This window comes from Macrotis lagotis, chromosome 7 (assembly GCF_037893015.1).
Source record: "Macrotis lagotis isolate mMagLag1 chromosome 7, bilby.v1.9.chrom.fasta, whole genome shotgun sequence".
Lineage (NCBI taxonomy): Eukaryota > Metazoa > Chordata > Mammalia > Peramelemorphia > Peramelidae > Macrotis > Macrotis lagotis.
The window spans coordinates 121,943,725-121,956,362 of record NC_133664.1 but is presented as its reverse complement, the minus strand read 5'-3'; the positions used below and the strand labels follow the sequence as shown (position 1 = coordinate 121,956,362).

The following is a 12,638-nucleotide window of genomic DNA, read 5'->3' as shown; positions in this document are numbered from 1 at the left end:
TCTTTATGGAATCTATGGCAGAAAGGACAGAAAATAGTGGAAGATTTATTTATGAAGTCCTTCCAAAATAGTCCTTCCTCTGTATTTAGTATTCTTTATAGATTTTTGCCTAAGGAGATCTATTTTTGACAACACTATAGCTAAGAATCAACTTTAAAAAAATGAGGACTCAGCACTACCCTCCCAGGCAGATGGTATCATTCACAATAAGTATTTTACAGGTAACATTCTCCAGTACTTTAGAGGCCCTATTTGATCATCAGACTCAATTTCTTAAGCCACTCACTCACCTTAAAACTCAGATTTCGAATAATCAGTCTAGCTTTTTTATCTGCTACTTTGCTTTTTTTAGGCTTGGGCTTTGGTTCCTGTTCTGGTTCTTCCTGTGGGGTCATTGAACATTCTGGAAAATAAAAGAAAGGACAGAAGCAATACTTGCCCTTGATTATAAAGTAAAAAAACAAAGAATTCCAAATACAAGGTAACATAGGAAGAGAAATGGTAACTAAAATGACATTTGTCAAAGGAACGAATAGCAGAACATAAAAACACTGGGACTATTGGTAATAGCTTGAATCATGATCAACATATTGAAGAAAAATCATCTAGACCAAAATACAAGATTTACTACTGAGGTTACAATTGAGGACAGCCTCAAACTAGAACAGACCTTTCATGAAATTGCCTACGCCCAGGAATACTGACTTCTCAATTTTAGGAGTAAAATGAAGAAATAAAATGAATAGTCAATGAGGTCTGGGTGCATTAGAGAATTAGAAGTAGTCTCAGAGACATTAGTTTTAGACTCTTTAACCTCTAAAGACTCTTAAGTCCCATACCTCTCTTTTCATACCACAATGTTTCCCTTCTTCCTAAACAATAACAGACTCCTTTTATAACTCACCCTTCTTTTCCTTTTCCTTTGTTTTGTTCTTAAGTTTTCTCTTGGCAACAGTAACATTGATCTTGCAACCTTCAAAGGTGGTAACTTCCTTGAGGGCCCTCTGAGCATCCTCCAACATGGAAAAAGTGACATAGCCAAAGCCACGACATATCTTACTACCTAAAAGTGGGTGTAGAAGAAAGGAAACTATAAGCCACAAGAACATCTTCATAAAATGGTCGGAGATCTGCTATAAATCATATCATAGGAAACACTACCTTTATACAAGTCAGAATTATGAAGAAAATGGAAAAGAACTGAGGAAGATCATTTATATAAATCAAAGTTGAGGGGAACCATCAGACTGAATAACAACACTCAATTTCTTTTAGAGTACCCCTCAAAATAAATTCCCTGTACTGTTACAGGGGATAGCATATACACACTATCATTAACAACTGCTATGGTATACTTATAACATTTCCATGTCAATTCATATTATAATCTGATTCTAAAAACAAACCTGCTAGATAGGTAAAGCAGTAATTAATACTTCTAAAAATAGAAAAAGAAAAAATATTTCTACCCTGTAGATGAATAAAGTATTCTATTCTGATCTTCTGAAAGATTCATGACTTCATTAATGTAGTTGTTTCATTCCCTTTTAAATTTTTTCGTCATGTAGGATATTCTTGTGTTTATGTTCCCATAAAGACTCCAATAGGAATCTACCCAAGGTTCTAGAGCTCTCATTGGATCATTCATTAGAACTGAAGAAACCCTAGTCATCTGATCAACCCTTTCCTTTTAAGATGATGCAGAGTAAGTAGACTGCTTGGCTAGGAAAGGTTAAGTAATTTGCTTAAGGTCACAAGGATAAAAGTAAATCAAGGCTTTTTCAAATTCAGGTCTTCTGAATCCAAATCCCACAGGTTTCCTGCTCTACCATGTAGTCTTCCTCTGGTATTTCAGGAAATACCATTGTATGGCTCTATCTTTTGCCTTTTATTCTCACCATATGATCAGTTTATCCAATTATATTTTAATAATGTCTTTTGTACCATTTCTTTTGCGCTGGTTGCTGCTGGTAATATACTGTAAACTGCTTAAACACACCACACATATCTTTTCATTACATTTGTGTTAAATGTACTTTAAAATCTTTTAAATAGCTGCTGAGGACACTCCATGATACACCTGGGTTAAAAAGAAGCTCAAGAAAGGAGTCAAGCCTGAAAATGACCACATGAATTTTGAAGGAGCATAGCAAGAGGCAAGCTGGTTCTGTGGCTAATTTAAATTTAAGAAACATATACTACTTAGTAAATTAATGAGAATCTATTGTGAACAGTTTATCAATGAGCAGATTAGATTCCAATTTGATGGGCAGCCAAACAAACAGAACAAAAAAAAATAGATATACCAGGACAAGTAGAAATGCATTGATAATGAAGCTCCAAATCAATGTGTACTAATGTACACAGTACACAGATATTTTTTCCAAAAAGAGAACCTCCTATTTTATTCTAAAACTCTGCTCCCAAGAGAAACAATATATTCAAATTACAAAATCAAGATTTCGTTCTTCCATATTTTAACAACCTGAACAGTTTTATCTCTTCTTTGATTTTTTTTCTCTCCTCAATTTGTTCACATGTATAAGGTTTATGAGTTTGTTTTTACTGAATGGTCAATGGTTACTCAAAATCAAATGGATAAGAACCAGTTAAACAAATTAAAATTTATAAATTTAATGAGAAATTTATTGTCCCATGAGAAATAATGAAATACAGGGTTTCAGAAAAATCGAAGGTTGAACATTTGAACTGAAAAGAGTAAAGTAAGCAGAACCAAAAGAATAATAACAACACTATAAAGAAAAACAACTTTAAAATACTTGAAAATTCTGATCAATATAATGACAAATCAAGACTAAAGAAGCATATTACCTACTCTTGATGGAGGGGATGAGACTCAAGATGCTTTTCTACATTTCTGGACAGGCCCAAAGTAAAAATTTACTTTGCCTGTAATGTAGTTATTGAGTTTTTCTTTCTTTTTTTTTCAATAGTGGTGGGGGAGGTTGGGAATCACAAAAACATGCTCATTAGGAGGGCAGAGCCACAAGAGGGGATCTTGTCTTAGGCACTCTCTCATAAAACTTATAAACTAAGGACTCTAACTAAATTTTCGAGAGACAGAAGCCACAGAGGGACCCAATGAGGCAGTTCTCCTACTCAAGGTAACCTGGAAAGGAGCAGAAAGGCTCTGCTCCCCCGGGGTTGGAGGGGTGGCCTGCCAGAGCCAAAGAACTTCAGCCACAGGAGGCAGCCCACAGCAGCCAGTTTCCTGAGCTAGGCCCCGAGGGAGCACCAGCCCTCAGGGCACACAGTGAGCAGCATGGCCACCACAGCCCAGATCTAGGAAACAGAAGCAGGCAAAGCAGCTAAGCAGGAGCCCCCAGGGTGTGATGATGAGCCTAGGGAGGGGAGTGAAGAGAGACTGCCGAGCTCTGTCCTCTGCCCCCGAACAGGACTCTGAGGTTCTGACCATATTCAGATCCTAATCGAAGTCTAGGCCCCACATAGAACAGCAGGGGCCCCCCACCTCATCCCCCATGGCAGAGAGGGGTGCATATGATCATTCACAGACCAGGAGGGAGGACAGAGCCTCACACAGAGACCCTTGTGGGAGTGTCCCAAAAGCTCAGGAAGCACCCCAAAACCAGGCTCAGGTTGGGAAAATGAACAAGCAGAGAAACAAGAGGAACACCATTGAGAAATATTTTGCATATTAGCCCAAGAAGGATCAAAACACTCAGTCTGAAGATGAAGAAGCACAAGCATCTAAAGACTCCAAGAAAAACAGAAATTGGGCTCAGGCTATGACAGAGATCAAAAAAGACTTTGAAAATCAAATGAGGGAGATAGAAAAATTGGGAAAAGAAATGAGAGAGATGCAGGAAAAACATGAAAAAGAAGTCAGTAGCTTAGTCAAGGAAATCCAAAAAAATGCTGAAGAAAATAGCATGCTAAAAACCAGCTTAGGTCAAAATGGATAAAACAGTTCAAAAGTTATTGAGGAGAAGAATGCTTTAAAAAGCAGAATTGGCCAGATGGAAGAAGAAATAAGAAAACGCTCTGAGGAAAACAAATCCTTCAGACAAAGAACACAACTCAGGGAGATTGATGCATTTACCAGAAATCAGGACTCAATACTTCAAAACCCAAAAAATGAAAAATTTGAAGAAAATGTGAAACATCTCATTGAAAAAACAACTGATATGGAAAACAGACTTAGGAAAGACAATTTAAAAATTATTGGAATACCTGAAAGTCATGATCAGGAAAAGAGCCTTGACATCATTTTCAAAGAATTACTACAGGAAAACTGCCCTGATATCCTAGAAGCAGAGGGCAAAATAGAAATGGAGAGAATCCACAGATCCCCCCGAGAAAGAGATCCAAAAAAACCAACCCCCCAGGAATATTATAGCCAAATTCCAGAACTCCCAAGTCAAAGAGAAAATATTACAAGCAGCCAGAAGGACACAATTCAAATACCATGGCGCTGCAATCAGGATCTCACAGGACTTAGCAGCAACTACATTGGAAGCTCGTAGGGCTTGGAATATAATATACTGGAAGGCAAAAGAGCTTAGAATACAACTGAGAATCAACTACCCAGCAAAACTGAATGTCCTCTTCCAGGAAAAAGATGGACTTTCAATGAACCGGGGGAATTTCAAATGTTCCTGTTAGAATAGCCAGAGCTGAAGAGAAGGTTTGATCTTCAGATACAGGACTCAGGTAAAGCATAGAGATTGGAGGAGAAGGGGAAAATATATATGAGGGACTTGATGATGAACTGCATGTATTCTTGCATAGAAAAATGACACTGATAATACTCATATGAACCTTCTCAGTTAATAGAGCAGGTAGAAGGAGCTTTTATAGTTGAAGCACAGGAGAAAGCTGAATTCGAAGATAAAATATGGTGTAAAAATGGAGTCAATAGAAAAAAGGGAAATGTAATGGGAGAAAGAAAAAGGAGAGGGGGAATAGGCCAAGATATTTCATATAATAAGATTTTTCTTTATTACAATGAGCTATTGCAATGATATGCAAGGGGGAAGGCAAGGGGGTAATGAGGGAATCTTTGCTCTCATCAGAGGTGGCTAGGAGAGGAAACAGCATATATACTCAATGGGGTATAGGTATCTGGAGTAAGGAGGCGGGGGACAGGGGGAAGGGTGAGTGATGGAGGAGAGGATGGACCATGGGGGGAGAGTGATCAGATATAACACATTTTCTTTTTTACTTCTTACAAGGGGCTGGGATTGGAAGGCCTGTCCAGGACCATAGGGCCAAGTGGATGCTGGGCCTAAGGGGTGGTATGGGGGCTCAGGGCCTCTTGGTCTCAGGGCCAAGGATCTGTCAGCTGCGCCACTCAGCGACCCTACAGCAGAGTTAGAGTGAAAGGAGAGAGAAAATATAGTACATGGTAAAAGAGAAATATGAAAGGAGGGAGTTGCAATCAGCAATGGCAATGGTGGAAAAATATGGAAGTAACTTTTGTGATGGGCTTATCATAAAGAATGTGATCCACCTTAGACAGAGTTGTTGGTGTTCGAACAAAGACTCAAGCACATTTTTTTATTATTATTATTTGGGGGGGCTGCAGGGCAGATGGGGCTGGGTGGCCTGCCTGGGGTCACATAGCAGGGTGATCATTGGGTGTCTGAGGCCGGATTTGGACCCGGGTGCTCCTGGCTCAAGGGACAATGCTCTATCCACCACCCAGCCACCCCTACTATTATTACTATTTTATTTTATTTTGGGTCTTTTTTTTCCTTTTTTTGGTTCTTGTAGGGCAGTGGGGTTGGGGTGGCTTGCATGTCACAGGGCTGGGTCATTGTTGAGTGTACAGGCCAGATGTGGGCTCAGGTGCTCATGGCTACAGGGCTGGTGTTCTGTCCATTGCGCCACCTGGCCATACCTACAATTATTACTATTTTTTTTATTTTAATTTTTTTCTCTCCCCTTTATTGCTCAAGCAAGTCTATATTTTTGGGGGGAGGGGGTATTTTGTTTACTCTTAAACAAGAATATTTTATTAATATATAAAAAAATTACTTGTACAAAATGAGAATGAATATTAAATTTTTAAAAATGCTCATTATTTGAGCGGGGAAATATTTTTAAACCAGCAAATGGAAAAAAAGGATAAAGGAAAACTGGCTCTGTAAAAATAACCCTTTTTTCCATTAGTAACATTCAGATTTTATTTTATATTCAAATAAATTATCTTAATTCTCAAAGTTAACAAAAACAAAGAAAAAAAATCCTTGCATTTCTCACTAATGGGATAATTTCCAGGCTTTTCTTTTACAGTAAAATCAAAAAAAATTATAAAATTCTTAATTCATAGTTTATACAAGTAGGCAATCTGTACTTAAGTAGGGATAAACTACTTAAAAGAAAATTGGTCCTAGATTATTTTTCTCTTCAAATCAAACATTTTATTTAAATAAACTTGTTTTAAAGTTTTTAAGAAATTATGAATTTGGGGCAGCTAGGTGGCGCAGTGGATAGAGCATCAGCCCTGGAGTCAGGAGTACCTGAGTTCAAATCCGGCCTCAGAAACTTAGTTACCTAACTGTGTGGCCTTGGGCAAGCCACTTAACCCCATTTGCCTGGCAAAAAAACCTAAAAAAAGAAAAAAAAAGAAGAAACTGTGAATTGCCAGAAGAATGTTGTTGCTAAAGATATGTTTTTCAAAAAACAATCTAAGAGAAAAGCAGAAATAAAATAAATATCCAATAACAAGAAACTAGCTGAAAGCACCATCTATTAATCGTAATGGAATGTTACTGTGCCATAAGGAATGATGGAAATGAAAGGAAGATCTGCATAAAAGAACTAAAGAAAGCAGAAACAAAATAACAACAAAAGGGTTTAGACAGTAGTATAAAAATTCAGTAAGCAAAGTTAAGTTTTAGTACCATATTATTAAAGCTAATAAATCCTTTTATTTTTCTATTACTAACTTTCTCAGGGACAGTACTTAGAAGATAGATGGGTCAGACAGTCCAGAAGCATGTATCATGTGCCTGCTATGTGCTAAGTACTAGAAGTGACATTTGTACCAAAACAAAATGTACCAATTTTTTTTAAAAGAAATTAACTTTTTGTAAGTTAACTTTTTAAGTATAATCAATGAAAGCATCTCTGTGCATAACTGTGAATAAAAGAAATTGTAAGGAAAAGAAACTAGATCTCACCAAGTACAGAATTAAGAAATCCATTTAAATTAAAAATCTCCCAAAGGGAAATCTGTAAAAACAGAACACAGAGTAAAGTAAGCAGAACTAAGAAAACAAAATATATAATGACCACAATAATAAAGAATTATTTTAAAACTACTAAATAGTATGTAATTATAATGATAAGATTTGGCCCCAAAGAAATGAGGAAATACCACTCTCCTTAATTTGCATATGGGTGAGGAACACAGTCAGACTCAGTTGATAACTACTTTTTTATTTTCCTTTTTTTTTAAAAAATCCTTTGTTTCAAAGGATGGCTCACTGGATGAAAAAACATTCAGAAATGAAGTACTGTATTTAAAAAAGATATCAACAAAAATTAAATATTTTTTAAAAACCAAAGCATTCCAAGATTAATTCCAAAGCTATCTCAAAGAGAGGAAAATTTCAGAATGGGAAAAATGGTATACAATGCATTTAGTTTTTTAAAAAAGGTAAATGAGAAACAACAGTGCAACCTCTGACCCAATTTCTCATAATAAAATCTTTGTTAAAATGCTTTACATACATATTCAGGGTATTGCCAATGAAAATAGTAGAAGGCAAGTTTTCTGGCAATCCTTTAAAGCAAACCACATTTTTAGAATTACACAAAGTATAGAAAATATAAGGTCCTTTCCTATGATTTTACTAATTTTTACTAATTTACTATTTTTCAGTTCAAAATACAGCACTGAAAGGTCTCTTGCATCATTTCTCTAAAACCAAAATCACCAAAAAAATCCATAACAAACACAAATGGAGAAACTACTTTGCTTAATTATGCATTAAATAATAGTATCAATCAAAGGAGTTAAACAGATATAGATTCAAAAGTGATCATCAGTATCATGGAAGATTATACATAGTTTAATACAGTGAAAAAATGCTGGCTTTGGAGTCAAGAGGACTTGGGTTCAAATTCTAATTCTGCTACATATTACCTGTATAAACCTGACAAGTCACTTCGTTGCTCTGGACCGCAGTGTCCTCAGTATGAAATAAAGGAGTTAAACAAAGATATCCTACAAATGGCCAAACTCTTCAAATGCAGATGACAACCTACTAACCCTGAATTCTTCAAATCCCCTGCAATGAAATCTAACATAAAAATCTTTCCATCCCACTGTGGGGGAAAAAAAATGGATTAAAAAACCTAATATTGTCTAGATTACATTAAACTAGATTAGCAAACAATTGAATCAGATAGCAGTATATACATTCTGAACAAATATGGATGAGGACTTGGAACTGAGCAGGAAAAGATTTGGGAAATTTAACCAGTTGGGGTTTTTTCCCTCAGTTATCCCCAAATAAGAAACAAAGGATAAATGACTTGAAGTGGAGATTGTAGAAGGAAGCTTTCACCGATAAGCTCATACTAGATAGTCTGGTCTCTTGATTGACAGGACCATGATCTTTCTATTAGGCATCATTTCCTCCCCTGTTACCAGGGTCAAGAGGGGACCATTAGCAGATGAAGTAGAAGAAGGAAGGCAATTATGTGTTATAATAGAAAGAGAATTCATTTTGGAGTCAAAAGAGTCTTGTATGAATTCCAAACATTATCTATGTGGCTCTGAGCAACTCATTTATTCTCTCTTGGCCTCAATTTCCATGTCAGTAATATAAGGGAGCTGGATGAGATAATCACAAAAGTCTCTTCTAAATCCAAATACAACTGTCTCTTTTGGGGGAATACTCATTAGTGTTTCATGCAAATTATCACTTAATTTTCAAATTAATTTTGGTGATCAACAGACTAAATATTGCATAAAATTTGAAGATGACAAATATTCATATTTTAGGCACAGTAATAAAATTGGTATAGAGTGCTGCTGGGTCTGGAGACAAAAAAAGACCTAGTTTTAAATCCAGACCCAGATACTTATTAGTTGTGTGAACCTGGACAAGTCATTTAACCCCACTGACCCCAATTTTCTCAATCTGGAGAAGGAGATGGCAAGCATCTTTGCCAAGAAAACCCAGAATGGGTTGTCACAATGATTTGAACATGACTGAAAGGAATGAAATGCTCATATTTGCAGTTGGCATTTTAAGTTGAGATAAGCTTCCACCCCTTTTCTTCTAAAATCATAAGAAGACTGAAGAAGTTTCTAAATCCCTGCCTAAAAAATCATGTTGACCAAAGGTCAACTCAGTCAAACAGGAATAAACCACATCATTTTGCCTAACATCAAATGTAGAAACAGAATTCAAAGGCATTAAACTTCCCTCTCCATCTCACTGCATACTTATCCCTGTACGAGAGACCTGCAAACAGGGGACAGATCATGTAATCCAACTAAATCTCTTACCTGGCAGCACATTATAAAGAGTCTGTTTCCTTTCCAAGGGAAGGCATTCATATGTTAATTTGTCTGTAGTACTAAGAAAACAGGATAAGTGGGATCAGAGCTTACTCTGGTTAGGATGGAGGGGGGAAGGATACTGGGACTGAGAGCTGTCCAAGAGCTCGATGTACAGTTTCCTGGCTTTGGAAAAAGTCACAAAGAGAAACTACAAAGACTTTTGGTCTGGTATTTAACATACATGTATCTAAAATGCCAAGAAAAAAATATTCCTCCTGTATATCTAAAAGATTACTCTTCTTTATTCATGGGGGCGGGGAGCAACTTGTTGCCACAGAGCACTGGTTTCCAATTTCTACCTGAGATCCAAATTAGAGCAGATCAATCTATCAACATTTATTAAGAATTTATTATGTGCTAAGCCCTGAGCTAACTAAGCACAAGGGTTTTCTCCAAAAGAAAAAATTCTTCAGAGAGGAAACTGACCATACCTGACCAGGATGCTTCCTGAGCTCTATATAAGACCATCCTCACCAGGAATATGAAGAAAATGGAGCTAAAACAATAAGTATAGAATCAAGTTGCAAACATTAACTCCTGCTTTTCAAGTTATTGTAGGAGTAACATAACTACACATAAATGGGAGAACTAAAGCCCGTTTAACTACACATAAATAGGAGAACTAAAGCCCATTTCTGCAGTTTCAGGTAAGACTACATAGAGGTGGGGTGGCTAGGTGGTGTAGTGGATAGAGCACGGCCCTGGAGTCAGGAGTACTAGAGTTCAAATCCTGCCTCAGACACTTAATAATTACCTAGCTGTGTGGCCTTGGGCAAGCCACTTAACCCGTTTGTCTTGCAAAAAAAAACTATTATAGAAGCCCTAGATTTTACAATGAAACGTTTAAGTCATGAAAACAAATGCCCAGGATTTACTCAGCCTTGCTGTGCTGCAGCCCGACTCTTTTGCTTGTGCATATCTACTTGAAAGAGCAAAGAAATAAATAGCTGCAAGGCTCATATAACACTCAGTCCTATAGTAGTAATCAGTTTGAGATACAAGTGATTATTAGAGAGGTGGTCTTCCCATCTTCTGCTATAGAGGTGTGTCTACTCAGCAGATTCTGGTCTGTTAGTGCACAATATCTATGTGATATTTGTTTCTCTCCAGTTCTCTTGCTGGGTGAATATTTCAAAAATCTGTGTCTCATGTTAGTGAAACTTAGGAAGATTATATGAACTGCTGCAGAAAGAAGGAAGTATAACAATTTATACAATAACATTTTATTTCAAATAAATTTTATACAAATAATAACAAATATGAAGGCCTTTAAAAACTCTCATCAATTCACTGGCCAATCACAATTTCAAAGGGCAGATGATGAAGCATGCTACCCACCTACACGGGGGTATGAGACAAAATGAGACACAGATTTTTGAACATGGCAGGTGTAGATATTTAATCTTGACTATACATATTGACTAGGGTTTTCTTTTTTTTTCCCAAGGGGGTGGAGGAGGTGAAAGAAAGCAAACTAAATGCTTGCTAAGTGCAAAAAGTTAAAGTTATATGAAAAAGAAAAGCAGTCCCAGGTCTAACTCCCTCATTTTCAAGTACTTCTATCCCTCAGAGAATGAAAAAAATGTGCGCTGAAGAAAGAGAATGGAGTGAAAAGAGTCTAACCCTTCTTCACCAGTAGTAGTTTTTAACCTGGGAAGCTATAAGTTGACTTAAAATACTTTTATGACAATTTCAATAGAACTGTCAACACATGTCTTATGCATTTAAAAACACTATTGTGACAAAGGATTTGTAAGCTTTATCAGCCTGTCAAAGGGGTTCATGACACAAAAAAAAAGTTTATAAAAATCCCTGAACTCCTGTTATAAATCTAAAGTGTGGAGAAATGTTCCCATCTGTCAGCCTCTCATTCAATCATGTAAATATTTATTAAGCATCTGCTAAGATGACTAGAGCTATAAAAATCCTGCTTTCAAGCTGCTGTCTCTCCCCTTTTCTCCTTTCTCTCTCCCTCCATCTTTCTATGTCTCTTATCCTGTCTCTCCCCGTCCTCCCTTCTTTTCTCCTCCCTCCCCTTTCTCTCCCTTCTTCATTGTCTTGTCTCCTCTCTCTCTGCCTGTCTCCCCTTCTCTCTTTCCCTCCATTTCTGTCTCTCCCTCCTTCCCTCTCCTCTTCTTCTCTCAACCTCCTCATTCATCCCTCTCAATCTCTTTTTTCTTTTCTTCTCTCTTGTGTCTGTCTCCTCACTCATTTTCTGTCTGCTCTCAGTCTCTCCTTTTTTCTTTTCTTCTCTCCTTTTTCCTTTTCTTTTTTCTTTTCTTCTCTTCTGTCCTTTTTTCTTTTCTTCTCTCCTCTCTTCTTTTTCCTTTTTTCTTCTTTTTTCTTTTCTCTCCTTTTTTCTTTTCTTCTCTCTCTCTATATACATATATATGTCTGCCTGACCCTCCTCTTTCTCTTCTCCTCTCTCTCTAGCTCTGTCACACTCCCTCTCCATCCCTCTGGCGGTTCAGTCCCCCCCACGCCCTCGTCTCCCCGGGGGTCTGTTTGCCATGTCCCCTCCCCCCCGGACCCCCGCAGCTCCCTACCTTTCTCGGTGACCACGAAACACTGCTTCACGGGCCCCACCTGGCTGAAGAGACGCTCCAGCTGCGGGCTGCTGGCCGAGGCCGGGAGGCGGCCCACGAACAGGGTCTGTCCGGCCATGGGGGCCGCGGGCGCCGAGAACCGCCGGGGAGCACGCGCGCCGGCGCCGTGGGGCCCAACCGGAAGCGCCGTGGGGCCTAACCGGAAGCGGCCGGCGCAGAAAGCGGCCCGGGGTGAAGCGCAGCACCCGAGAGGAAGTAGTTCCGGCGCCGCCGCCGACCCCGCCCCGGCCCTGGAAGGGGGAACCGAGCCCAGGGGGGCGTGGGGTCCGGCTTGGGTCCAGGTGCTCCCAGGCGAGAGACCCCGGGGGGGGGGGGGGGGGGCGTTGGAGGAGACAACAAGCCTCAGTAGAAGCCGAGGGGGTGGGGCAGAGGCAGGGCACACAGTGGAACGAAGCTGAATTTGGAAAAAAAAAACTGGGTTGCAATCCCATTTCTTGCATTTCACTCCCCCTGTAGCCAGGGTCAAAGCA

The 12,638-nt window shown here is 38.5% G+C and overlaps 1 protein-coding gene across 4 annotated transcripts in view; it reads right to left on the bottom strand.

Annotated features, from left to right (window-relative positions):
• Positions 1-12,252, bottom strand: part of RBM28 (RNA binding motif protein 28) — a 41,611-nt gene extending 29,359 nt beyond the window's left edge. For 2 of the 4 annotated variants that reach the window (XM_074193760.1, XM_074193761.1), the window contains exons 1-3: positions 12,109-12,251; positions 905-1,063; positions 291-403 (exon numbers count right to left, since the gene is read on the bottom strand). In XM_074193760.1, coding sequence (XP_074049861.1) covers positions 291-403; positions 905-1,063; positions 12,109-12,226 — 390 coding nt within the window. In that variant the 5' untranslated portion in view covers positions 12,227-12,251. Of the gene's footprint in view, positions 1-290; positions 404-904; positions 1,064-1,469; positions 2,048-12,108 lie in introns of those variants that run through there. The other 2 variants (XM_074193762.1, XM_074193763.1) reach the window with 2 other exon arrangements.
• Positions 12,253-12,638: the final 386 nt, after the last annotated feature.